The following is a 27,818-nucleotide window of genomic DNA, read 5'->3' as shown; positions in this document are numbered from 1 at the left end:
GCTGCTAATTACCTGTTATGCTGCGGTACATTCTGTGGTCAACATGTACAATGCTCTGGTTATTTCTAAAGCATTATAATTATGCTGTTGTGCCTCAAGTGGCTTTCTAAACATATATTGCACACAATTCATAGAATCATAGAATATCCTGAGTTAGGAGGGACCCACAAGGATCATTGAGTGCAACTCCTGTCCCTGTATAGGACAACCCCAAAATTCACACCATATGTCTGAGGGCATTGTCCAATTGCTTCTTGAATGTTGTCAGGCTTGGCGCCGTGACTACCTCCCGGGGGAGCCTGTTCCAGTGCTCCACCACCCTCTGGGTGAAGAACCTTTTCCTAATGCCCAACCTAAACCTCCCCTGGCATACCTTCCTGCCATTCCCTCGGGTCCTATCATTGGTGGTCAGGGAGAAGAGATCAGTACCTGCCCCTCCTCCTTCCCTCATGAGGAAGCTGTAGACTGCGATGAGGTCTCCCCTCAGTCTCCTCTTCTCCAGGCTGAACAGACCAAGTGACTTCAGCCGCTCCTCGTACGGCTCCCCTCTAAACCCTTCACCATCTTTGTGGCTCTCCTCTGGACCCTCTCTAGTAGCTTCATATCCTTTTTGTACTGTGGTGCCCAAAACTGCACACAGTCCTCAAGATGAGGCCACACCAGTGCAGAGAAGAGTGGGACAATCACCTCCCTCAACCAGCTAGCAATTCCTCTACTTTATTCAGATATATGGACCAGATTTGTCCCTTAAAGTGATACAGGATTCAGAAGCTACCAAGAATCCAAGCTGGTGGAGACTGATGAGTGCCTGGGATGGTTGAAGTCATAATGTCATCATCTGCAAGAGGATTTTGACAAATCTGGTTTTCAGGACAGGATTTTGACTGTCAGACAATTCCCTGCAGTAATAATAGGATCTGTGAAACAGAACTATAAATACATAGAGCTGTTATGAAAATACATCCACTATTTCTGAGAAACTTAGGTATGATAATGATAGTTTTCCAGAGATTAGTCATAAGCAAATATTTCCAAAGTGTAGGACGGGGATGCTGCATTGTGAAAAAGCAAAAAAAGAACCATCTTCTAAATAAGGAGTAGAGGAAAGGAGTACAAAACCTCTATCACAAACCTGATATTTGGTTTTGGTTTACAGTCAAACATTGTCCCGCTGCATTTGGGGGGGGGGGGGGGGGAATCCTGTTGCCAGTCCTGCAATTCTCACTTACCTAAACTATTTCATTAATGGAGTGGAACCATTCCCATAAGGTAAGATAAGGCTATATTGCTGAGCCAAGAAGGAATGATCTGCCTCCTGTCCCATTCATGTATCAATACATATTTCATTATATTCTAGTGCTGTGCAACTAATTCTCAAGGACTTGGAATAGCTGAGGAAGTCAGAATGTATTCCTAATGAAAAAAATTGCCCTCTCTGTGTGTCTCTCCCTATTTCTGTTTTAGGGAAATTCTTTCAAAGAAAGAATATTGAAAATTCTTTCAATCAGTCAACACTTTTCTCTGAACAGAAAGTTAGACAGATATATATTGAATATTGAGGGCATGGAGGAGACAGTTAAGAATAACAAAATTCAGGTATAAAATTATTTAAACAAGATATAGGATATGAAACAAATGACTCAAATTTGAAACACATCTCCTGTGTTTCTCATCTCACATATTACGTGACAAGTACAAAGTAGATAGTGCTTTGCAAGTCAAATTCTGATTCTGAGGAAGAAAAAAATGTATTCTCTTTTGAGAAAGAAAAAACATGCATTCTCTTCTTCAGTCTTTCATAAAACATGCCATTTTCTCTGTTAGATTCAGAGATCTCCTGTACTCTAGACATAATCCCAAAACCATAACTGCACTCTGAACATACTGCTGGGAATAATTAATAAAGCACACAAATTCCTGGGAAGTATTTTAAGCTTGGATAATCTTGCTGGTGTTACTGTCTCTCTCTGGGCCACTGTTCAGGAATCATTTTCTATGCAGAAAGAGACTGCAAGCATGATATATATGACTCAAAATTACAGAGCAATTATATATTGGCCAACAGACTCAAAAGATAGCTAGCCTAGTAGATATGTGGAAGGGGGTTGAGGACTTCCTCACATGCTATTGTCCTAAGACACATTTCTTCATTATAGTGATATTTGCTAAGGATGAAATATTAAAAATAAGGTTCCTGTGCTTTGTAAAGCCCTACATATTTATTTCTCTGTTGTAGAGGCTTTTTCAATCCTACTGACTCTTCTCTTTTATTCAGGAGTCCCACAGGCCTCTTCACTTTAGAGGCCAAATCCTTTCCTAGACTTCATCCCTGTCCCTTATAGAGTAGCTGCTGTTAGAAGGGAAGGGGCAGAGTCTACATTGCCTTCTGTCCCTGACCTTGGCCTGGTTGGCTGGCAGAGAGCAGAGAATGCCTCCACATCACAAATCTGGAAAGAGCCTGGATTGTCTTCCCGAAGCAATGTTGCCCACAATGACTTCATCTCTCCAAACACCTAGCCCTTTTCTTCCCTAGCTCTCTGAAAATCCATACTACAGGAATTTTATAGGAACATGTCATGAGGCAGGCTCTACACATTTTCATCTTTAAAAGAGCCCCCCCTCGCCCACCCTGCTGCTCACACTAAGAACATTCTTGAATTGCAGCAAGGCCTCTAAGTTTGGTATCCATTGTGTTCATGCTTATTTTAAAGTTTTGTGCAGTACATGTGGTATAAATGCAAAGGAGATTCTCTCTTTGTCTTGAAGAAGGAAAGGTCTTCATTTCTTGAGAGACAAACATAATCCTAGTTTGGTACCTCAAGGCTGAGCCAGAAACTGCTACTTATAATGTGCCTCTGCTAAGTGACACCTTGTGGCTTGAAGAAATCATTTTACTTTGCTTTCTTTAGGCATATTTGTTGTTCTGAAAGATGCTCGTATACTTCCATAGTATCCTAAATGTCAAGAATAACAGTACTGATCCAGACCAGGGGGTCTTCATAACCCAGTACTCTGTCCAACAATGGCCATAAGTTGATGCTCAGAGAAGAGAGCAGAACAAACATGTGATACTCCTTGATACTCTCACAGCTTTTAGCTGTTTTCAGATCAGGGAATTTTGTTAGCCTGTTTTCATTTGTCTGCTTAAAGCCCACAATGAATCTCTTGCATGTACTTGTCCAGTCTCCTGTTGAACCCATGTAAATGTCCTGCATCTACCTCATCCTTTGACAAGGAGTTCCATGGGTCTATGACAGATTGTGTAAAGATTCACCTACATTTGTTTTGAATGTTGCTCCCACTAGTTGCATTTGATGGACTGTATTCTTATATTGGAAAAGGCAGTGAAGAGTTGATCTCTATCCACGTTTCCCATGCCACTCAGGATTTTTAGGTCCCTATCATATCCCTCCTCCAAACTGTCTCTTTTTCAGGCTGATGAGTTCTGGCCTACTTCAACTTTAATCATATGGAAAAAAAGCACAAAGTGTTTAACAGGTCAGGCTAGCATGGAAAAGGCACATGAGTTTCAGTATCTGATAGCACTGAAAGGAATGACCTACCTAATGCCACGTCCTGCCACATTTGACTTTTCTGACTGGACAGCCACTTACAACAGAGTCACCTGGAAGCATTTTCAATAAAAATATAGAACACACACTTCCGACTTTGCAGGATGCTTTATGCTCGCCCCATGCCACAAATCCCTGCAATCTACAGTCAGCATTATATAATTGATTATACCACGAAATACTCAAAACCTCCGACTCAAAACCTCCACAAGATTTCAACATCCTTTCCTATTACCCCTTTCACCAAAATACTCCTTTCACTTTAAATATTTTTGTCTTCTGTTTCTTACTCTGATATTGTATGTTTTTGGTCAGTGGAAAGATGTCTCTGTGTAATGCATTGTTGCTATGAAGCAAGCTAAAGCATTCAATTATGGCCCTAAATCATTAAAACAATTAAAATATTCTGGGTGTTGGGTTTAGAAGTGTGCACTCAATACAGCACTAAAAAATCAATTGATTTCCAAGTCTACCAAAGGTATATAGGAATACAGTAAATGCTAACCATTTTTCTTAACACATTGTTCCAATGCAAACCAATAATAAAAATTAATTGCTTCTTTTATTGGACTACAGTTAAAAGTGAGGGTTTATTTTTCATTTACGTTGTATGAGGTCTTATGAGTTGATTTTAGGTTGTCTTCTCTTCTAGAAATTGTATCCTTCCAAGACGAATGGCTAGCACATTCTGTCGTCTCCTGGCTGGTCGTGCAACTGCTGCACTCTTTGCAGCAGCAGGCACAGGGGTCCTAACCACTGGGTACCTCCTCAGTAAGCAAAATGTTAAGGCTGCTGTTCAAGAAAAACGAAAACTCTTCCCTCCAAGGTAAGCACTTTGGGTCAAGTAGTCAGCTGAGCATAGGGCCCAGTTAACTGGGCTAGGCATAGCGTTTAACTCTTTGGGGGAGGAAGATCATAGAATCATAGAATGGTTTGGGTTGGAAGGGACCTTAAAGATCATCTGGTTCCAACCCCCCTGCCATGGGCAGGGACACCTTCCACTAGACCAGGTTGCTCAAAGCCCCATCCAACCTGGCCTTGAACATTTCCAGGGATGGGGCATCCACAGCTTCTCTGGGCAACCTGTTCCAGTGCTTCACCACCCTCATAGTGAAGAATTTCTTCCTTATGTCCAATCTAAATCTACTCTCTTTCAGTTTAAAGCCATTACCCCTTGTCCTATCACTATGTGCTCTTGCAAGATCCCTATTAAAGCTGCAGAGTACCTACTCCCTCATGCAAACACACCATCTATGTGTCTGCATATGGGCTGTTGACTGACAACCTAACACCCAGCATCCTTTATTAATAACCCCAGTTTTAGATAGCATTGACAATGGCCTTCAAGACCAGAAAATAGGGATGTGAGATCATATCAACACACTCACAAAAACATTGCCAAAAAATGACAAGCCTGAAAAATGGTTCAATTTTTAGGCAAAGCACCAAATCAGTCCTTATTTTATCTCAGCTTTCAGCGCCTATTGGACTGGCTGATCGTATAGATTCTACTATTAGGAACCATGAAAGTATTTTAATTACGCAAGTAGTAAAGAAATCTCTTATATAATTACTGTACTTGAAATATTCTTAATTCTGTTTAAAAACTAGTTGGTTGATGATTAGAACCTAACTACAGATATGTAAGTTGACTTTGCTGGCCATATTTGTGAAAAAACAAAACAAAACAAAACACCAAAAAAAAGGACCAGGCTTTGACAGACTTTTTTTTACGTGGCAAATAGTATCTTAGTTCAAATACATTCTTATAAAAATAATGGGGTTGTGCATAAAGAAAAGTGTTGTCAAAACAAGGTCAATGTGATCTGACTCACTTGCAAAAATGCTTTACTAAAGCATAATGACTTCATTCTCTCTAGTTTATTATACTGTACAGCTTTTTGTAAAACAACCCCAAATATTGTGAAAGAGTTAGATTCCCAGCTGATATAGATCAGACAGTTCCACTGATATCCACAAAGCTGCAAGAACAGCCTTCTTCACTGACCTTGGTGCCTGCAGGATTGTTTTTATCACATTTTTTCTCACTTCTCTCTCTCAGAACTGCTATGCAGTGTTTTTTTACCCTATCTTAAATATGTTATCACAGAGGTGCCACCAGCTTCACTGATTGGCTCAGCTTTGGCCAGCGGTGGGTCCATTTTGGAGCCAACTGAAATTGGCTCTGTCCGACATAGGGGCAGACCCTGATCTCTTCTCACAGAAGCCACTCCTGCAGCCCCCCCCCCGCTACGAAAACCTTGCCGCATAAACCCAATACATGTATAAACCAAGAACTAATCATATTTTTCAACTGTGCTATGTACTCCATATCTCCTGATTGCTTAATTAGTTTCTTAAACTAGCAAAGATTACTGTTTAAAGATATCACATTAAGTACCTGTGACTTTTTTTCTCTTCAGTGCAGACTATCCTGATCTCCGCAAACATAACAACTGCATGGCTGAATGCCTCACACCAGCAATTTATGCTAGGCTAAGGGACAAGATGACTCCCAATGGCTACACCCTAGACCAGTGTATCCAAACCGGGGTTGACAATCCTGGCCATCCTTTCATTAAAACTGTGGGCATGGTTGCAGGTGATGAAGAATCCTATGAGGTAAAATATTTTCACAATGCTATCATATTTGGTTCAGTTTGTATGGTATAGTTCACAAGAGCTTGTTATATGAACACAGATTCTTAGTAGAATATGCACTCCTAAGAGAAATTGTATCCCAGAGAATATATAAGGGCAGGCCATGTGCATAAAGACAGTATTTTCCCTACTCTTTATGAGGATTTGAATGCTATTCTACATTAGGAAATGCAGTGAATATGAGGCATTGCTAAAGGAGCCCTCTCTACTGCAGTCAAAGTTAATAAAATATGGCTGCTTGGGAGCAATACTCTATTTGCCTCCAACAGCTGCTCTCTTTCCTACTACTAAACCTAGTTTATGGAAAAAAAATGAGACACATAAAAATAAAGGTAATATGGAAATTACATTGTAAAACATTTGAGGCAGAACTGAAAAGAAAATGGCTTCTGTGAAGTGCAGGGCATCTTTAAGCCATAGTTATTGTACCACAACAAAAGCCAAAGATAGTATTAGGATAGACAGGTTTATGTAATTCTGAAACAAGAAGAATAGAAAAAGAAGAAAATCCTTATTTTTATTGACCTCTGTGGTCTGCTTCCTTCAGTCTACCATACAACAGTATCTATTATACAATCTCTTAATAGTATCCCAAATGCTAGGCTGCTCTGGATGGAAGAAGACATCTGGTATTCTGGAACTACCAGCTTCTGTGATTTGTTTTACTTATTTAGACATGGTGACTGCCTTGAAAAGCTCTGCCAGAGTTATTGCTGCACAACAGAATGAAGGTGTGATTGTGATCAGTGTTGACATACCTGTGCTAAATGGCTCTAACTAGCACCAGTATCCAATGGCAGTGAAGACATAGGTATTCTCATATGACCTAAGAACAGGACACAAGCTGCCTGGGGACTGAACGTGTATTCTAGTTGCTAATCCTGAAATCTAATCTGGTTGCCACCACATCCAGTACCTATCTGTAGTAACTAGAATAAGCTTGTAACTAAAGTAAGGTGCAATTGTAAGGTAAGGTGCAATTTTTGTTGTGAAGATGAACAATCACTACAGAGCACTGTTTAGGTCAAAAAGACTAAAATCCACCACCAATAATCTCCCAATTTATTGTTAGGAGACAGAGGGTGAAATTCCATGTTTTGCTTCTAAGAGGTACAGCAGAAACTCAGAGCAACTGAGAAACTCATGGCAAACTACTGGCAGTTACCTTCTGCTACATAAAAGAGAGATCTATTGAAAATAGATCAGATTTTGAGATATAATTTTTTCAGAGACCAATTTTCGAAGATACAACCCACATATGACCCTTCCCTTCATATTTACCCCTGTCAGCACTTGCAAAGTCCCCTTTATGGCTGCCATCCAGGAACCTGTACCAAGGGATTTCCCTTGTGACTGAAGTTAGTGCATTAAAGTGTTTCTATGATACTGAAGACTCTTTGTAGATTCTCTTGACTCCATAGGTATTTGCTGAGATCTTTGACCCTGTCATTAAAGTGAGACATAATGGCTATGATCCACGCACAATGAAGCATCACACAGACCTGGATGCATCCAAGGTAGGATTTAAATAAAATAATGAGGAAATAAAGACTGAATGCTGCTTCTTACAATGATGGTATTGTATGTAATAGTACTTTTTTTCCCCTGATCCTACTCCAAAGAAAATGATTTTAGGGCTAAGGAATGCCACAAATGACTGAAATGGCACATCCCACAGGGAGTATGTCTAAATGAAGTGAGGCCTGGTTCTGTCCTTTCTTTTTTGCAAGGCTGTTAGTTTACAGCTTAGGTTTGCTGGGGTTTTCAGCATCTCACAAAGGACAAACCAGGCTAGCACCTACATGGCCTTTCTTTCTCTTCCTTATTCTTCTCTTCTAATTTCCTCTCTTTACTGGACCTCTTTCACCTGACTACTCTAGTGTTCACCTGACTACTCTATTCAATTACACCCTGACATCATGTAGAAGTGTCAGAGGCGTGAGACTCTGCTGCTCTACAAGAGGAGCAAGCCAGGAGCCAAGAGTGATAGCAAGACAGGCAGAGCAGTGGGCTCACCAAGGGCACAGTTCCACAGTACCCAGGCAAGAAGAGAAAAGGTCTAGTTACAGTAACCAGGTTCAGCCAACAGCCCAGTGATTGACAGAGAAGCTCATAGTGACAAGGCAGGCCTGAGGTCAGGTCAGTGAAGCAGGGTCAGGATAAAAAAGGTACAAGGCCAGGCACAGGCATACCTACAAAGTAGCTCAGGCAAGGACTAAGGGTGAAGGTCTTAGATTAAATGCAGCTCAAATCAAGGTGGAAAGACCACAGATGAAACTTCTCACAGATCTTTTTCAGACAGCTCTTTTCAAAGTTGTTGGATCCATGGTTACACAGCTGTGCAATATCAGAGCTGGCTAAAACCCAGTGGAGAGAGGGTGAAAGAGGTTTGCAGAGCTCCTTAGTGAACTCATGGCCCTAACAGCAAGCTAGTTGCATCCCTACCTTGTTCTTAACAGAGGGATCAGTCCCAGCTGGTACTAAGCATTTGGGCCTCTGCCTAATGGCACTGTGAGTCTGTTCATAAGATAAAGATAACCATGTATTTAAGGATGAGTGAAAGCATTCCTTCCCCCCGCACACACACAATCAATTCTTACCAATTGCTTAGTATTTCCTTCATAGTTCAATAACAGTGTAGATTAGCATCATCTTGGGCTTTCCTCTTTCAAAAGAGGCCCATACCTGGCCTTCTTTCTGTTCATATCCGTATTTCCAAAAGCCACTCAGATCCTTTCATATTCCATGCTGGAGCTAAGAAGGATCAGCTGGTTACTTTGCCACATTCAGTCAGCAAAAGAACTTTGGAGTTCCTAAAAAAAAATTAGTATCTGAAACACTGAGGGGTTCCTAATGTTCTGTGACATCTAGGAGAGGTCATGATCCCTGGGCAGAAAGATGCCCCATTTATGTATGATGGGTTTTTTTAAATGGTAGTGTACAAAATGGGGGACTGTGTGTAAATTAAAAAACATTCTTCCTTCAGATAACCCATGGTCAATTTGATGAGCATTATGTCCTCTCATCACGTGTACGTACTGGTCGTAGCATCCGGGGCCTCAGCCTTCCTCCAGCTTGTACCAGGGCAGAGAGAAGACAAGTGGAAAATGTTGTGGTCACTGCTCTAGCTGGGCTGAAAGGAGACCTTTCTGGGAAGTACTATAGTTTGACCAATATGTCTGAGAAGGATCAGCAGCAGCTTATTGATGTAAGTATAACTCCATGTTACATGTAGGGCTTTTCATGTGAATAAGAGCCACATGTACACTCAGAGAAAATGCAAAAATGAAACTGATTTGGGGAAATTAGTTCAAATGGTGCCTACACATTTGGGATCTCTAAGGTAGAGGGTAGCAAGCGTGCAGGCTAAAATTCAAATTCTCAATGGACACACACACAGATCACGATATTCATAAATACAGTCTCTCATTTGACAGAAAATAAAATACATGGGAACATGGATGTACAAGCATAAGTATTTTGTTTTAGGGTTCCTTAAAAACAGTTGCTGGTAAAACAGGCTTTCTATTACAAGCAAGGAATAATATCTTTAGTCAGTCCTTTGTTAATTTAGCAACTCTCAATTTCATCAAATAGGGGCTATATCCTCAAAAATTCCTCAAAAAGGCCCTCCAGAATCTGGAAGACTATCCAATTACAATTTAAACTTAGAGCAAGGATGACTAACTAAAGATAGAGGTCTCTGAAAGCATTAGGAAAAGAGAAAGAAAGAGAGAGAGACTGTCTGTGTATGAAAGAGAGAAAGCTTCATCTTCTCATATGAGTAAAGTGGGGAGAATTATACTGCTCTTTAAGTTTTGCGGTGAGTGGAGATAACGTTCCTGGTGGTAAGTTTGGACTTGCTTGCTTGACTTCCTTTCTTCTTTTCTTCTACTCTCTGTTTTGCTATGTGTAGACCCCATATTTATATGAAAATTATTCTTTCGGGGAGACATGTATGTTTTATAAAGTTTCACAAAGCTGAGATTGGGGTTAGGAAATTGCCAAGTATAATTCAAGAAATATTAAATGTACAAAGGAAAAAGGGTTTTAAAGCCTTGGATTTTTTAAAAGCTGTTCAGCATTGGCCTCTGCGTGCCTCTGTCAGCCTTGATAAATGTTCAGCTTCAGTGGGAGCAGAGTTTGGTGAATGAAATTGCATTTTCTTGTTTGCACTTCCACCCATCATGTATTATTTCTTCTAGTACTTTACCACTATGCAGCTATAGTAATTCTAAATGGGAGGCTTCAGATATCCTTAACAGTTGTTTTCTATCAGCACATTTTACATTTCATGTTTCTGGACTTCTCTGCCAGAAGTCTGTCAAAAATTAATGTAATGTAGTGAATTAAAAAGTAAGAAAAAAAACATATAGGCCCACTGTGATCTCATTTTCCTGACAACCTGGGTCCAGTTTCCTGCTCTGACCAGCTTCCATTTGGGGTGAGTACAGGTGGGTTTCTCCTGCTCTTATGTGTATCTATCTAAGGAGTAGTTCAGGCAGGCAAGGCAAACCAGCACACAATCATAGAATCATAGAATGTCCTGACTTGGAAGGGACCCACAAGGATCATTGAGTGCAACTCCTGTCCCTGTATAGGACAACCCCAAAATTCACACCATATGTCTGAGGGCATTGTCCAATTGCTTCTTGAATGTTGTCAGGCTTGGCGCCGTGACTACCTCCCGGGGGAGCCTGTTCCAGTGCTCCACCACCCTCTGGGTGAAGAACCTTTTCCTAATGCCCAACCTAAACCTCCCCTGGCATACCTTCCTGCCATTCCCTCGGGTCCTATCATTGGTGGTCAGGGAGAAGAGATCAGTACCTGCCCCTCCTCCTTCCCTCATGAGGAAGCTGTAGACTGCGATGAGGTCTCCCCTCAGTCTCCTCTTCTCCAGGCTGAACAGACCAAGTGACTTCAGCCGCTCCTCGTACGGCTCCCCTCTAAACCCTTCACCATCTTCGTGGCTCTCCTCTGGACACTCTCTAGTAGCTTCATATCCTTTTTGTACTGTGGTGCCCAAAACTGCACACAGTCCTCAAGATGAGGCCACACCAGTGCAGAGTAGAGTGGGACAATCACCTCCCTTGACCAGCTAGCAATACAGTTCTTGATGCACCCCAGGACACGGTTGGCCCTCCTGGCTGCCAGGGCACACTGTCGGCTCATGTTCAACTTGCCGTCGACCAGACCCCCCCAGATCCCTCTCCGCGGGGCTGCTCTCCAGCCTCTCGTTCCCCTGTCTGTATGTACATCCAGGGTTGCCATGTCCCAGGTGCAATATCCGGCACTTGCCCTTGTTAAGCTTCATACGGTTGGTGATTGCCCAGCTCTCTAATTTGTCCAGATCTCTCTGCGGGGCCTCTCTGCCCTCGAGAGTGTCAACGGCTCCTCCCAGTTTTGTGTCATTGGCAAACTTTGATAACAAACCTTCCAGTCCTGCATCCAAGTCATTTATGAAGATATTGAAGAGCGCTGGCCCCAAGATGGATCCCTGCGGAACCCCGCTAGTGACTGGTCGCCAGTCCGATGTCACCCCATTTACTATATCCCTTTGAGCCCGACCCATCAGCCAATTGCTCACCCATTGCATTATGTGTTTATCCAGCTGTATGCTGGACATTTTGTCTAGGAGGATACTGTGAGAGAGCGTATCGAAAGCTTTACTGAAACGCCAAAAGATTACATCGACTGGCTTCCCTTGGTCAACTAGGTGGGTAACCTTGTCATAGAAGGAAATCAAGTTGGTCAAGCAGGACTTGACTTACCCCTCGTGAATCCATGCTGGCTGGGACCAATGACTGTGTTGTCTTTCAGGCGTTTTACATTAACTCCCAGAATAATCTTCTCCATGATTTTGCCAGGCACAGAGGTGAGACTGACAGGCCTGTAGTTACCGGGGTCATCCCTGTTGCTCTTCTTGAAGATTGGGACAACGTTTGCCAGCTTCCAGTCAACTGGGACCTCCCCAGATTCCCAAGAGCATTGAGAAATCATTGAGAGAGGTCTCACTATGACATCATCCAGCTCTTTGAGTACCCTCGGATGAATCCCATTGGGCCCCATTGACTTATAGGGATCCAGCTGGAGCAGCAAATCCCGCACAAGTTTGGGGTTGGTTGGGAGTTTGTCGTTCTCACAGTCATGGTTCTCTAGCCCTCTCTCTGGGGGTCCCAGAGCCCATCATCGGTGTTGAAGACCGAGGCGAAGAAAGCATTAAACATCTCTGCTTTGTCTATGTCCCTGTTTGTGAGGTGACAATGCTCGTCAAGTAACAGGCCAATGTTATTTCTGGCCTGCCTTTTGCTATTTACATATTTTAAAAAGCCCTTTTTATTGTCCTTCACAGTGCTGGCCAGCTTCAGCTCTAGTTGAGCTTTGGTCACGCGTATTTCCTCCCTACAGTGGCGAACGGCGTCCCTGTAGTCCTCCCATGTCGCCTGACCTTGCTTCCACTGGCCATACATTTTCTTTTTTCGCCTTAGTTCTAGCATAAGATCCCTACTCAGCCAAGCCGGCCTTCTACCTCGCCTGCTTGACTTCCGACATTTTGGAATTGCCTGCTCCTGTGCTCTTAGGAGGTGGTACTTAAAAAGTGACCAGCACTGATGGACCCCAGCACCTTCAAAAGCTTTTTCCCAGGGGACCTTACGAAGTAGTTCCCTGAGCAGCCTGAAGTCAGCTCTCCTCATATCCAGAGTTGAGGTCTTGCTGGCAGTTTTCCTCCTGTTACCATAGAGTTTAAACTTGACTGCTTCGTGGTCGCTGTGGCCAAGGCAGCCACCAATCGCCACTTCACCCGCGAGACCCTCTCTGTCAGTAAGCAGCAAATCGAGGAAGGCACCTTTCCTGGTCGGTTCCCTTAGTACCTGTACCAAGAAGTTATCATCCAGATGGTTTAGGAATCTTCTGGACCTGCTTGTACCAGCTGTGTGGTGTTCCCAGTTGACATCTGGCAAGTTGAAGTCCCCCATAAGGACAAGGGCAGATGACTTGGAAGCATCCCTTAGTTCCTTAAAGAATAACTCATCAATGTCATCTTCCTGGCTGGGTGGACTATAGTAGACTCCCACAACGACATCCGCTTTATTTGTCTGTCCCTTAATCCTTACCCAGAGGCTCTCAACTGTGCCATCGCCCACTGCTAGCTCCATGCATTCCAGCCCCTCCACTACATACAGTGCCACCCCGCTGCCTCGCCTGCCCTGCCTATCCCTCCTGAAGAGCCTGTAACCATCCATCGTGGCACACCAGTCACAGGACTCATCCCACCAGGTTTCACTTATGCCTATGATGTCATATCTCTGGGGCTGGGCCAAGGCATCTAGCTCCTCTTGCTTGTTCCTCAGGCTACGTGCATTTGTGTAGAAAGCTGCTCATGACCTTTCTCCTTTGGCTGTTACCAAATGGGCCCTTGGGGTGAAGCAGTGGAGAGGCATCTCATTGCAGTTAAGCATCTGGCCAATCATTTGCTGATGTAATCTCTTTTCCCCTGAGAGGTGTTTGAAAGATGATGTTGCTATCACCCAACTGTTAAATGGCCCCCTTTTTGCCACATCCTACTTAAGTCCTCAAGGGCACCCTTGTGTGAGCAAATGTCATTGACATAACTGAGTGAAATAGGATTCGCCACTGCAGCAATTATTTTCCTTTCCCTCTCCTCCTTCTCCCCTCTCATATTACCTGGAATCCTGTGAGCACAAGAACTTGTTATTCCATTTACATTCTGGGCTCACTGCAGGTAGCAGGACGTGTCTACCTTCAGCTTCAAGGTCAGTTTAACTAACTCTATTGCTTATCTTATTTGAGGTAACTCAAATGGCAGCATTTCAAATACAAGGCTGATTAAAAATTAATTCAAAGCACCACAGGATGTGATGTAACTTGGTTATAATTTAACTTGGTGCAGGAAAATGTGTCAACCCATTGTGCAGCTGCTTCAAATGTCAACCCTTAAGTAACAGTTTAAATAAGGGGAAAATAAGTTCCTTTGCAGAGGTGTAATAACAGTTCAGAGAAACCATCTTTAATTTGGGAAGTTATTTGAGAGTTAGAGAGTTTGTAGCTCTCTGCACTGTGGAGATGAGTTTTTCATATTGTAAAATAGTGGTTGACTGATTCAAAAGGGCAAGCACTCCCAACACCTTTGACTGGCTTCAATAAGAGAATTTGGGGTTTTAAATCTCACCAGGTCAAATCTAATGGACCAGATCTTTAGCTGGTGGAAATCAAAACCAGTGTTGTGACTAAAGGGTAGTTGTTTGACCTATTAAGAGTCAGTCTTTTCCATATCTCCTCCTTTCATAACAAGGAGTTTGGAGTTTTATAGTTTATTTTTTTTTAAAAAGAGGGTTAGATTTTTATACCTGTCCACCGACCTCTGGAATTATGAGGAGAAAAGAAACTGAATTTTAGTTTATTTTTCCTAGAGACGTTCCATGCTATGATTAAGACGTAATTAGAGTGATGTCTGCACTAACATTATTTCTGCACTCTGGAGATTTTTATCTTAAACAGAGATCAGTCAGAAAGGTTCAGGTCTAGCTCAGGCTGAGCTATGAGAAACTGAAAAAAACCCACCAATATTGCTTTATGAGATTTAATGTTTTAATTTAGATCTTATCCTCTGACCTTGTAGAGTGATATAGCAAACCAAGAGCAATGTAAACTGTTTTTTAGGCATCTAAAAATGGCATATCAGGCATGTAGTCACTTATAACATTTCTTGCAGATGTTTCTAAGGTGCCCACAACTGCTGTAGAAGGGCAGAGAAAAATTTCCACTGGCTTCTGTGGGTTCTAGATCAAGCTAAGGATGACTCAAAGGATTTATTTCTCAATTATAAAAGACCAGCATATTTTGTAACCCATTTCTCCACCACATGGAAAGTTCTGCTCAGTACAGTATCACCATTAGACAACTTAACAGTTTAAAATGTGCATATATGTTATCGGTGTTTATGTGTCTGTGTGAACTTTGGCTATGACTCTGCCATTCCTCTAAAATGTCACTCAGGATCACATGGTGTGGCACTTAATATCACCCATGACATGATTCAAATATTTAATCTAGTTCTATTTCTGGAAATGTCACTGTTCAGTCTGTAACCCTTGTATCTTCTTTCCATCCTTGGCTAAAAGCACATGTGCTGCCTAGTGTAAAATAAAGGATAATCAATATTTATGTTCAAATACATGAATATCAATCTAAGAAAATAGAGCTGACAACTTTCTCTTTAAAAGAAGTTCAAGAAAGTAAAAGAGTTTGTTTATATTAAAAGTAGTAGTAAAGATTGCAAGTTCCTTAAAGGGTAAAGAAGTGGTTTGTGCATTTATGATGATTCAGTCTCTAAAATGGATGGAATGGTTTCACCTGTGTGCAGATCACAGGATCACTGTGTGCAATATGACACTGCTGAAATAGTCTGAACAAGGTTGTAGCTGTGAATCAAATGTCCTGAAGAATTCTATGCAACCTCTGGTCAGAGTGGCAAGGGGAGTTTTGATATGTCTTGGTTCAATAGAATTTTCATAAGTTATTAATTAAAAAAAGGCATCTTTTTAGTGTTGGTGAGGGACCTGATCTATAAAAATTGTATTTCTTTTGGAGCCTACATTGGCCTTTAACAGAGGCTGTAATCTAGATGTATTGTGAAGAGGGAAAACTGGTTTAATGCCTAAAAGAGGCATTATCTTTTTTTTTTTTTTTTCATCATGGATTCAGACTGTGGCTTCTAACAGCAGCTCCACCTTAAATGATATTTGGAATCCTTTGGGCTGTTTCTCAGCCAGCACCAGAATTGCTGCAGTGACTTCTACTGAATCTCGCAGCTGGCTTTTGTCTCTGCATTCTGTGCATGGTAGGTTTTAGATAGATAGATAGATAGATAGATAGATAGATTGATAGATAGTATTAAAATGGAATTTTAAAAACACAATACACTCCTGTCAGAACACTAATGTTCTAAAGGCTGGTTACAGGTAGCTGAGCAAATCTTGGGGAGAGAAAAGAGATAGGCTATGACCTCCAAGATCATGACCTTTCAGATTGGTTTTGCCGATTCGCTGGAAGCCATAGCTTATTGAATATTGCTCTAGAAAAGGCAATTCCAATTTGGCTCTGAATTGCTTACCCTTTATAGTGCTGATGTGGTGGGAGATCAGGAGTAATTGTGTTCAGCTATGAAGAAAACTTGTTTTTGCAGACACTTAATGATATATGTTGCATGTCTTAGTGACTGTTACTTTAAGTCAACATAGCATTATTCCCCTCACAATTAATCACTTCACACATGAAGTGATCACTCCCTATTAACTTGATCCACAAGACAGTTTGTAAGGAATTAATCAAAATTGTTCACTATAGGAGTAAACCAGTTGCATGGAAAATATGTAGCAGCTGTTGCTGAGCCAATTGTTCTGTATTCCTTCACTTCTGTAGAACAATATTTTTGCTTTCTTCAAGTTATAGTACAAGTACAAATGGCCTTGGAAATAAAACTTTAAAAGGACTTATTGCCAGTGACAAATTCCACTCTCAGAACTATTGAGCTGTACTCCAGGCTCCACCCTTGAGCCAAAGGCATGTGTAGTCCTGGAGGGATACAAAAGATATCTTAACTAGCTATCATGAGGCAAATCCAGCATCCAAATTGCGAGCAGAATGGCATAATAAAGGCAAAATGTGTAAGGCTAGTTGTCCAAGCGTTTTGTAAAGCTGTAAGTAACCCCATGCAATGCTACAGGCTTGGGGAAGAGTGGCTGGAGAGCTGCCTGGCGGAAAAGGACCTGAGGGTGTTGGTCCACAGCCAGCTGAACATGAGCCAGCAGTGTGCCCAGGTGGCCAAGGCGGCCAATAGCATCCTGGCTTGTATCAGAAATAGTGTGGCCAGCAGGACTAAGGAAGTGATCGTCCCCCTGTACTCAGCAGTGGTGAGACTGCACCTCGAGTCCTGTGTTCAGTTTTGGGCCCCCTCACTACAAGAAGGACATCGAGGTGCTGGAGCATGTCCAAAGAAGGGCAACAAAGCTGGTGAAGGGTCTAGAGCACAAGTCTTATGAGGAGCAGCTGAGGGAGCTGGGGTTGTTAAGCCTGGAGAAGAGGAGGCTGAGGGGAGACCTTATCGCTCTCTACAACTACCTGAAAGGAGGTTGTAGCAAGGTGGGGGGTCAGTCTCTTCTCCCAAGTAACAAGTGATAGGATGAGAGGAAATGTCCTCAAGTTGGGCCAGGAGAGGTTTAGATTGGATATTTGGAAAAATGTCTTCACCGAAAGGGTAGTCGGGCACTGGAACAGGATGCCCAGGGAAGTGGTTGAGTCACCATCCCTAGATGTATTTAAAAGAAGGTAGAGGTGGCGCTTAGGGACCTGGTTTAGTGGTGGACTTGGCAGTGATAGGTTAACGGTTGGACTCGATGATCTCAGGGGTCTTTTCCAACCTAAATGATTCAATGATTCTATGATTCTAACTCAGCTAAACAGGTATACGGTCTAGAAGTTCAATCTAGCACACTCCAATCAATGAAGATGTTGCACAGGCCTGGACCCAGTATTGACCACTGGGGTACACCGCTACTTATTGGCCTCCAACTAGACTTTGTTCCCCTGAACATCACCCTCTGTGCCCAGCCGTTCAGACAGTTTTCACTCCACCTCACTGTCTGCTCATCCAGCCCATACTTCAACAGCTTCTCTATGAGGATCTTATGGGAGACAGTGCCAAAAGCTTTCCTGAAGTCAAGGTAGACAATATCCACTGCTCTCCCCTCATCTACCAGGCCAGTCATTTCATCATAGAAGGTTATCAGGTTGGTCAAGCATGACTTCCCCTTGGTGAATCCATGCTGACTACTCCCAATCGCCTTCTTGCCTTTCACGTGCCTGGAAATGGTTCCCAGGACTGGCTGCTCCATCACCTTCCCAGGGATCGAGGTGAGGCTGACTGGCCTGTACTTCCCTGGATCTTCCTTCTTGCCCTTCTTTAAGATAGGAGTGACATTTGCTTTCCTCCAGTCCCCAGGAACTTCTCCCAATCACCATGATCATTCAAAGATAATTGAGAATGGCCTTGCAATGACATCTGCCAGCTCCCTCAGTACTCGTGGGTGCATCCCATCAGGGCCCATCGACTTATGTATGTCCAGTTTGCTTAAGTATTCCCCGAACGGATCCTCTTCCACCAAGGGTACATCTTCCTTGCTCCAGCCTTTGCCCCTGGTCTCTGGGGTTTGGGATTCCCGAAGGCCAGTCTTGCTAGTAAAGACTGAGGCATTTGGTACCTCAGCCTTTTCCATGTCCTGTGTCACCAGGTCCCCTACTCCATTCAGCAGCAGGCCCACATTTTCCCTAACCTTCCTTTTTCCACTTATGCACTTCTAGAAGCTCTTCTTGTTGCCTTTGACATCCCTGCCCACATTCAGTTCCAGGTGGGCTTTGGCTTTCCTAACTGCATCTCTGCATGCTCAGACAGTATCTCTGTATTCCTCCCAGGTTACCCATCCTTGCTTCCACATTCTTTATGCTTCCTTTTTGCATTTGGGTTCGGCCAGGAGCTCCTTGTTCATCCACGCAGGGCTCATGGGATCTTTGCCTGACTTCCTGCTCGTTGGGATGGATCGCTCTTGAGCTTGGAGGAGGTGACCCCTGAATATTAACCAGCTTTCTTTGGCCCCTCTTCCCTCCAGGGCCTTATCCCATGGGACTCTTCCAAGCAGATCCTTGAAAAGGCCAAAGTCTGCTCTCCTGAAGTCCAGGGTTGTGAGCTTGCTTTTCACCCTCCTCCCTCCTTCCCCTCAGGATCCTGAACTCCACCATCTCATGGTCACTGCAGCCAAGGCTGCCTTTGACCTTCACATCCCCAACGAGCCCCTCTTTGTTGGTGAGCAGGAGGTCCAGCAGGGCACCTCTCCTGGTTTTGGCTGGGATAGAGTTAATTTTTTCTTCCTAGTAGCTGGTATAGTGCTGTGTTTTGGATTTAGGATGAGAAGAATGTTGATAACACACTGATGTTTTAGTTGTTGCTAAGTAGTGCTTACACTAGTCAAGGACTTTTCAGCTTCCCATGCTCTGCCCGGTGCACAAGAAGCTGGGAGGGGGCACAGCCAGGACAGCTGACCCAGACTGGCCAAAGGGCTATTCCATACCATATGACATCATGCCCAATATATAAACTGGGGGAGTTGGCCGGGGGGCAGCAATCGCTGCTCAGGAACGGGCTGGGCATCGGTTAGTGGGTGGTGAGCAATTGTTTCATGTATCACTTGCTTTGTATATTATTATTGTATTTTATTATTATTATTATATTATTTATTCTGTACAGCTTTCCTCCTTATTCTGAATTAAATCCTAAGAAAAAACCCACAACATTTGATATGACAGCATTTGAGGAATTAAGAACTAATAGTTTTCCACCACACACATGAAAATCAATACTTATTTGCTTGGGAAAAAAACAACCAAGTGAAAAAAAAATTATTTGGAATGTGGCAAGTCTGTGGCACACCAAGTGCTACATTTATTAAATCAGAAATTGAATCTCTGATTCCTCACTAAATTGAAGAATAGAACAAGTCTGTGATTCCAAAAGATCAAGCCTAGCACCGATTTGATTCCTACCTTGATTCATACTCAAAATAAACTGCTAAATCTCTGTGCTGGAGAAATCTCTTTTCATATCTAGCATTGGATATTTTGCTGTCTTTAAGGACTCATTGCCTTCTCCTACCCTGAAATTTGTGTGCATGTAGATGCACATCTCTAGTTATAGTGGTTTAGTCCCTCCACAATCCCCTCTCTTGTGTATGTGGTATTAGGTCCCCACTTCCACTTCCTCTCTACAATTCAAAGATAGTTTTTGGCAAAACTTAATTCATATTACCAGTGTCAGTGAGAATCTGCAAGAACCTGCCCTCTAAGAAAGTCACCTGGGTAAAGTGCTTTTAGTTTTCAGTCAGGAAGGAACCAGGTTCACAAGCCATGCTATGTGATTTACTTGTATAATTACCTTCATATTAAATGCTTAAGACAGTGTTATACTGCTTCCCTGAACAAACTTCAATTTTGTTTTGTTTTTTCTCTTTCTCTGTTTGTCTCTCTCTCTCTCTCTGATCCCATTTTGGTGTTCAGGATCATTTTCTCTTTGATAAGCCGGTCTCCCCTTTGCTAACATGTGCTGGGATGGCACGTGACTGGCCAGATGCCAGAGGAATCTGGTATGCTGTGTGACATGTAGAAGCTTGTGTCATGTTTAAAAGACGATATTACAAGACTCCTTGCTCGTGCTAACCCCACAGTCACTCTGCACTGCTACTCACAGCATGTTCAGTTTCTTTTCTAATTTTAAATTGCAATGTTTTAAATGACTAATTTAAAAAAAATTTAAAAAATAAGACCTTTACATTCATATAGGCAAAGACATGTCAAAGACACAGCAAAGATTCAAGAGTTGTTGAAGTGTTAGAAACCACAGAAGCACTTGAAAACAGTCACATAGGAATTAGGGTTTCTCCCTCAAAAAAGGTGGCAGGATCAATAGCCCAACTGAAGTGCATCTACGCCAATGAACACGGCATGGGCAACAAACAGGAGGAGCTGGAAGCCATTGTGCAGCAGGAAAACTATTACATAGTTGCAATCATGGAAACATGGAGTGTTGCAATGGATGGCTATAAACTCTTCAGAAGGGATAGGCAAGGAAGGAGAGGCAGTGGGGTAGCCCTGTATGTTAGGGAGTGTTTTGACAGTCCAGAGTTTAACATGGTGATGACAGGGTTGAGTGTTTATGGGTAAGAATCAGGGGGAAGGCCAACAAGGCAGATATCATGGTGGAAGTCTGTTATAGACCACCCAACCAGGATGAAGAGGCAGATGAAATATCCTATAAGCAGCTGGGAGAAGTCTCACAATCACTAGCGCTTGTTCTCGTGGGGGACTTCAACTTACCAGATACCTGCTGGAAATACAACACAGCAGAGAGGAAACAGTCTAGGAGGTTCCTGCAGTGTGTGGAAGATACAACTTCCTGACACAGCTGGTGAGGGAGCCAACTAGGGAAGGCGCCCCACTGGACCTGTTGTTTGTGAGCAGAGAAGCACTTGTGGGTGATGTGATGGCTGGAGGCAGTCTTGGGCATAGCGATCATGAAAAGATAGAGTTTTCAATTCTCAGAGAAGTAAGGAGGGGGGTCAGCAGAACTGCTCCCTTGGACTTTCAGAGGGCAGACTTTGGCCTGTTTAGGGGCCTGGTTGAGAGAGTCCCTTGGGAGGCAGTCCTGAAGGGCAAAGGAGTCCAGGAAGGCTGGACATTCTTCAAGAAGGAAATCTTAAAGGTGCAGGAGCAGGCTGTCCCCATGTGCCGAAAGAAAAGCCAGCGGGGAAGACGACCATCCTGGCCAAACAGAGAGCTTTGGCTGGAACTCAGGCCAAAGCCCAACTAGAACTTAATTTTGCTACTGTCGTAAAAGACAACAAAAAATGTTTCTACAAATACATTAGCAACAAAAGGAGGGCTAAGGAGAATCTCCATCCTTTATTGAATGCGGGGGGAAACATAGTGACAAAGGATGAGGAAAAGGCTGAGGTACTTAATGCCTTCTTTGCCTCAGTCTTTAATAGCAAGACCAGCCCCTTGAATTGGAAGACAGGGACCGGGAGCAGAATGAAGCCCCCATGATCCAAGGGGAAATGGATAGTGACCTGCTACACCACATAGACACACACAAGTCTATGGGGCTGGATGGGATCCACCCAAGGGTACTGAGGGAGATGGCGGAAGTGCTCACCAAGCCACTTTCAATCCTTTATCAGCAGTCCTGGCTAACCGAGGAGGTCCCAGTCAACTGGAGGTAAGCAAATGTGACGCCCATCTACAAGAAGGGCTGGAAGGAGGATCTGGGGAACTACAGGCCTGTCAGCTTGACCTTGGTGCCAGGGAAGGTTATGGAGCAGATCATCCTGAGTGCCATCACACGGCACGTACGGGACACCCAGGTGATCGGGCCCAGTCAGCATGGGTTTATGAAAGGCAGGTCCTGCTTGACTAACCTGATCTCCTTCTATGACAAGGTGACCCGCTTAGTGGATGAGGGGAAGGCTGTGGATGTTGTCTACCTGGACTTTCGTAAAGCCTTTGACACCGTTTCCCACAGCATTCTCCTGGAGAAACTGGCTGCTCATGGCTTGGACATATGTACTCTTCGCTGGGTATAAAACTGTCTGGATGGCTGGGCCCAAAGAGTTTTGGTGAATGGTGTTAAATCCAGTTGGCGGCCAGTCACAAGTGGTGTTCCCCAGGGCTCAGTATTGGGGCCAGTTCTGTTTAATATCTTTATCAATGATCTGGATGAGGGGATTGAGTTGCACCCTCAGTAAGTTTGCAGATGACACCAAGTTGGGTGGGAGTGTTGGTCTGCTGGAGGGTAGGAAGGCCCTACAGAGGGATCTGGACAGGCTGGATCTAGGCCAATTGTATGAGGTTCAACAAGGCTAAGTGCTGGGTCCTGCACTTGGGTCACAACAACCCCATTCAATGCTACAGGCTTGGGGAAGAGTGGCTGGAAAGCTGCCTGGCGGAAAAGGACCTGGGGGTGTTGGTTGACAGCCGCCTGAACATGAGCCAGCAGTGTGCCCAGGTGGCCAAGAGGGCCAATAGCATCCTGGATTGTATCAGAAATAGTGTGGCCAGCAGGACTAGGGAAGTGATCGTCCCCCTGTACTCAGCAGTGGTGAGACTGCACCTCGAGTCCTGTGTTCAGTTTTGGGCCCCCTCACTACAAGAAGGACATCGAGGTGCTGGAGCATGTCCAAAGAAGGGCAACAAAGCTGGTGAAGGGTCTAGAGCACAAGTCTTATGAGGAGCAGCTGAGGGAGCTGGGGTTGTTTAGCCTGGAGAAGAGGAGGCTGAGGGGAGACCTTATCGCTCTCTACAACTACCTGAAAGGAGGTTGTAGTGAGGTGGGGGTCAGTCTCTTCTCCCAAGTAACAAGGGATAGGACGAGAGGAAACGGCCTCAAGTTGTGCCAGGGGAGGTTTAGATTAGATATTAGGAGAAATTTCTTCATGGAAAGGGTTGACAAGCATTGGAAGAGGCTGCCCAGGGAAGTGGTTGAGTCTCCATCCCTGGAGGTATTTAGAAGATGGGTAGATGTAGTGCTTGAGGACCTGGTTTAGTGGTGGACTTGGCAGTGCTAGGTTAATGGTTGGACTTGATAATCTTAAAGGTCTTTTCCAACCTAAATGATTCTATGATTCTATATAAACTATCGTTAATATCAGCAACAGAATGTAGCATCATAAGCATGGCTTTTTATATGGGTTTTTTATATCTATTTTTCCGATTTCAATATAAAAATTCAATTTGAGAAAGAGCCAGTGAATCACCATAAAATCAGCAGAGTGAGGTTACATATACACCCTAAAACTGGATTGTAGCAACACTATCAGATAGGAACCATTGGCAATACAGTTGCAGGATATTGCACTGTAAATTCCTTTCCCCCCTCCCCACTTTTCAGACACAGAATATTATTTTAATTCCCCAAGCTGAAAGTAGTCCTTTCTTTCCAAATAAACTGGATAAAGAGTGGATGTAGAAACAGTTGAATTTCCTTTTTGTTTTAGGTCTGTTTCTTCTTTTATAACCTTGATATTTTTTGTGCTTGAGTAGAATATTTTTAGAGAAAGGGATAATAGCCCCCAGTACAGTGCACACACACTCCCTGTCACATGATGGAGGCAGCTGTGCAGTGCCTAGCATCTGCATCCATCCTGGTGTATTTCTAGGGATTACCAGGTGTTATAATTCTGGAAAATTAGGCTAAAAGGGATTCTGAGAAGCCTTCTATCCTATCTCCTTGCCCTAGGCAGGTTCAAGACTTTCAGAGAGAATGTCATAATCTGTACTCTTTTAGACAACAATTTCTTGTAAAAGAAGGGTAGGTTTTCCAAATCTGGCTCACCGAAATATTTTCCAGTCACACTAACTCTTTTTTTTTTTTCTTTCTGCCTGATATTTCACATGTAAGACAAGCCAAAATCAGATCTGTTTTATTTAGGAGATCCCTGGATAGTATTTACATTGTTAGTGCTTTTTCTGTTTGGTTGTAGAGACAATGAACAGAATGCCTCAGATTTATCATGTTCCTAGAACAAATCTCTTCCTCAGATTTAAATAGACACTGGGGAACTAATCGGAAGATCACTGAAATAAAAAATCCTCACAGATTTCCAACAGGCTTTTGATCAGGTTTCACAGTGCCTGCTCCCTGACAAAGCAGGTTTAAGTTATCAGAATAATACTGGATATGCTTCTGAACATGATCCAGTATTGCCATAGAACAGATTTTTTTCCTCAGTGTTGTCTCATTCTGCATTCCTTAAAGCAATGGGAAGACTCATTTAATTAATGGGGGAGCTGAGTCAGGCCAACATCAATCTCTTTGGAAAATCCTACCCTGAATATTTGTACATGACAGAAAATGAGATAACTGGACCTCTCTGTAACTCTAATGTCAGGCCACAGGATGTTTGCACCTGTTTGGTTTTGCATTGGCAAACTCCAAGTGTGAAAAAGTGATTTGCAGTAAAAGACAAGCTGTAAGTTAGGCTCTCAGTGAATTTTCAAATTTCATGTGTTTCAAACTTGGTAATATTCCACTGTTTGTATGAACAAGTCTAATCTTATCAATCGCCTTCTACATTCTGTAGAAAGACTGTTGTAAAAGACAGAAAAAAAGGAGAAAAGACAGGAAAAGTGACCTCAGGTTTGACCTAGCACTTTATAAACCTAGTCATGACTGATCTGTCTGAAGCAAGAGTAGATAACTTCTCTTTAGGCATTTTTATCTTGATTGACAAGCCACCATCTTTAATGCAGTGTCCAGAAGCAACATGTAGCTGTTTTCCTCAGACATATAATTTGACTAATGTGGCAATCCAGTGTTTCTAAGTAATATGAAGGGTACTGGGATTTGATTTAGAAGACAATACAATTAAGTAAGGTCATATGGCTGGCCCCTCCAGTTAGTTTTTTTCTAACTGCACAATTTTCTAAGAAAAATACAAAACATCCCCAGTGACCGAAGATGCAGAATTTGGCTTCTCCCTTTGCCTGTTCCCTTAGCAGCTGTACCTCCCAACTGTGTTCATGTTTGAAGACATGTTCTTCATAGCTCAGCTTTGGGGAAGCATGATGTGATCAGAGAAAACCTCTCTTCTCACTTTGACCTGAGAAACCTGCATAATTCCACTGGCATGGGGGATCAAGCTGTGAAAGTAGCTCATGTCCTTAAGTGTGCAGAGCAATGTTATTTTACAGTGCTTAACCTCTTCACAGTTCTGAAAGATTGTGATAAAACTAAGGATACTGAGAGTTATTTTTCAGGGCTTATCTTGTGCTTTAAAGCTACTAATTTTTCTCTCAACCAGGCATAACAATGACAAGACATTTCTTATCTGGATTAATGAAGAGGACCACACCAGGGTGATCTCCATGGAAAAGGGTGGTAACATGAAACGGGTGTTTGAAAGATTTTGCTGTGGTTTGAAAGAGGTAGTAACTCAATTAATTTATTATGCCTGTTCGTTTATTGTTGGGCTGTTGTCAGCACTACTTAGTGTGGTTAACACTGAACTGACATCTCCAGAAACAACAAAATAAAGTAACACCAGTTCAAATAGCAACCCACGTTAATGGCAGTTAAAGAAGGAAACAAAGACAAATTGTTAGCGGAATTATAGGGAAAAATAAATAAAATGTCATTTTAGCATTTATATTGCCATCTTCAGCACTGGCTGGCTAAAGAAATATTTCTTCTTTGCCACCTCGTGTCTGCAGGCTGTAGGAGTTCATAAATAAAGCATTTTATTTTGGAAGACTAGCTTACTGGTTCTCATCCCTGATTCTGGGAGTGGACTGGATGTTGCTGAGGTTATACACAGGATTTAGGACATAGGACTCCTGAGCTCACTGCCAACTTTGGGGACATACTGGGTTTTGTGACTAGAATACTAAGGACTGATAGCCAGGGCTCCTGGATTTTATTCTAGTCTAGCTACTCTAAAGAAAAAAAAAGCCCTCATAGAATGATGTGTGGGTTAAAACAGTTTTGTCTAGACAATCCAGGTATAACAGCAAGTTGGCTCTGGGGCCAATGCAGGCCTGTTTCTGGCAAAGAAAAAGTTGCTTTAACAAAGAAAAAAGATTCCCACAAGCAATACTAGCAAAAAAAGCAGAGCGGGATAGGTGATGTGTCAGAACTCTGTTCTCCACTGTTCTTGTCCACATCATTCCCGGATGGATTGCCATAGTACACAGTATCCCCGAGGTTAAGTTACATAAGGTTGAAACCGGGTTCAAATTGTCTCCAAGACTGTAAGAATATTCAGGCTGCATAAAACAATTATTTCTCCCCATTGGGGTCCTTAACATGCTCATTTCATCTGCACTGTAGAAGAACAGTATTTATATCCATCATACTGCTTTTGTTCCTTGGACCACTTGCTTCATTCCTCTCACACTGGCAAAACAGCTTTCACTCCAGCTTCTCTGGCTTTCTAGAGACTCCTCTGTTTCAGGGAATCCCCAACTGTTGTAAAGCTCATACAGCTGTGCACTCCCATATCACTTCAAAGCCACTAGCACAGGCCCTGGCCTGAAAAAAAAAACAAGGCAAAGTAGGGAGAGCAGGGAACTATAATCTCTGATTGCAGAAGTGGTCCCTGAAAACCAGAAGAAGGTAAGTTCAGAGCATCTCTAAGAAATTCTGAGTATGTAGTGAGTTTGGGAACATGGAAAAAAAACCCCACCTAATGGATGCTTCTTTGGCATCTGGATGGTTCACTGGGATCTTGTCGTGGTTTAACCCCAGTCGGCAACTAAGCACCACACAGCCGCTCATTCACCCTCCCACTCCACCCCCCATGGGATGGGGGAGAGGATTGGGAAAAAAAAAAAGTAAAACCCATGGGTTGAAATAAAGACAGTTTAATAGCACACCAGAGGAAGGAAAATAATAATAATAATAATAGCAATAACAATAATGATAAAAGGATATACAAAACAAGTGATGCACAATGCAATTGCTCACCGCCCGCTGACCGATGCCCAGCCTGTCCCCAAGCAGTGATGACTGCGCCCCAGCCAACTCCCCTAGTTTATATACTGAGCATGATGTCATATGGTATGGAATAGCCCTTTGGCCAGTCTGGGTCGGCTGTCCTGGCTATGCTCCCTCCCAGCTTCTTGTGCACCTGGCAGAGCATGGGAAGCTGACAAGTCCTTGACTAGTGTAAGCACTACTTAGCACCAACTAAAACATCAGTGTGTTACCAACATTATCCTTATGCTAAATCCAAAACACAGCACTATACCAGCTACTAGGAAGAAAATTAACTCTATCCCAGCTGAAACCAGGACAGATCTGGTAGTATTCTCAGGCATACCCATGAGACTGAATAATGTACAGGATTGTGGCCTAAGTGACATAGCTTGTGGATGTTTCCAGGTTTCCCTCTGCTACTGTGCTTAGCTCTTGTTCAACAGAAGTGGACCTATGGACCTTGCCATGAGAAGTGGTCAGGTAGCTTT

At 43.0% G+C, this 27,818-nt stretch overlaps 1 protein-coding gene across 4 annotated transcripts in view; it reads left to right on the top strand.

The window, feature by feature from the left end:
• LOC104013991 (creatine kinase S-type, mitochondrial) overlaps positions 1–27,818 on the top strand; it is an 83,163-nt gene that overhangs the window by 18,878 nt on the left and 36,467 nt on the right. For 3 of the 4 annotated variants that reach the window (XR_015707598.1, XM_087770694.1, XM_087770693.1), the window contains exons 2-7: positions 4,225–4,398; positions 5,996–6,194; positions 7,655–7,750; positions 9,220–9,441; positions 20,361–20,446; positions 25,658–25,781. Coding sequence is in view for 3 of the 4 variants with exons in the window: in XM_087770694.1 (XP_087626820.1) it covers positions 4,247–4,398; positions 5,996–6,194; positions 7,655–7,750; positions 9,220–9,441; positions 20,361–20,446; positions 25,658–25,781 (879 nt within the window). In the remaining variant the exon portion in view is untranslated. The remainder of the gene's footprint in view (positions 1–4,224; positions 4,399–5,995; positions 6,195–7,654; positions 7,751–9,219; positions 9,442–20,360; positions 20,447–25,657; positions 25,782–27,818) is intronic. The other variant, XM_087770695.1, reaches the window with a different exon arrangement.

Source organism: Nipponia nippon, unplaced genomic scaffold (genome assembly GCF_047370975.1).
Source record: "Nipponia nippon isolate SJK-2023a ecotype South Korea unplaced genomic scaffold, ASM4737097v1 scaffold_33, whole genome shotgun sequence".
In the NCBI taxonomy this organism is placed as follows: domain Eukaryota; kingdom Metazoa; phylum Chordata; class Aves; order Pelecaniformes; family Threskiornithidae; genus Nipponia; species Nipponia nippon.
Note: the sequence above shows the minus strand (reverse complement) of the source record. Positions and strands in the feature narration are given on the sequence as shown.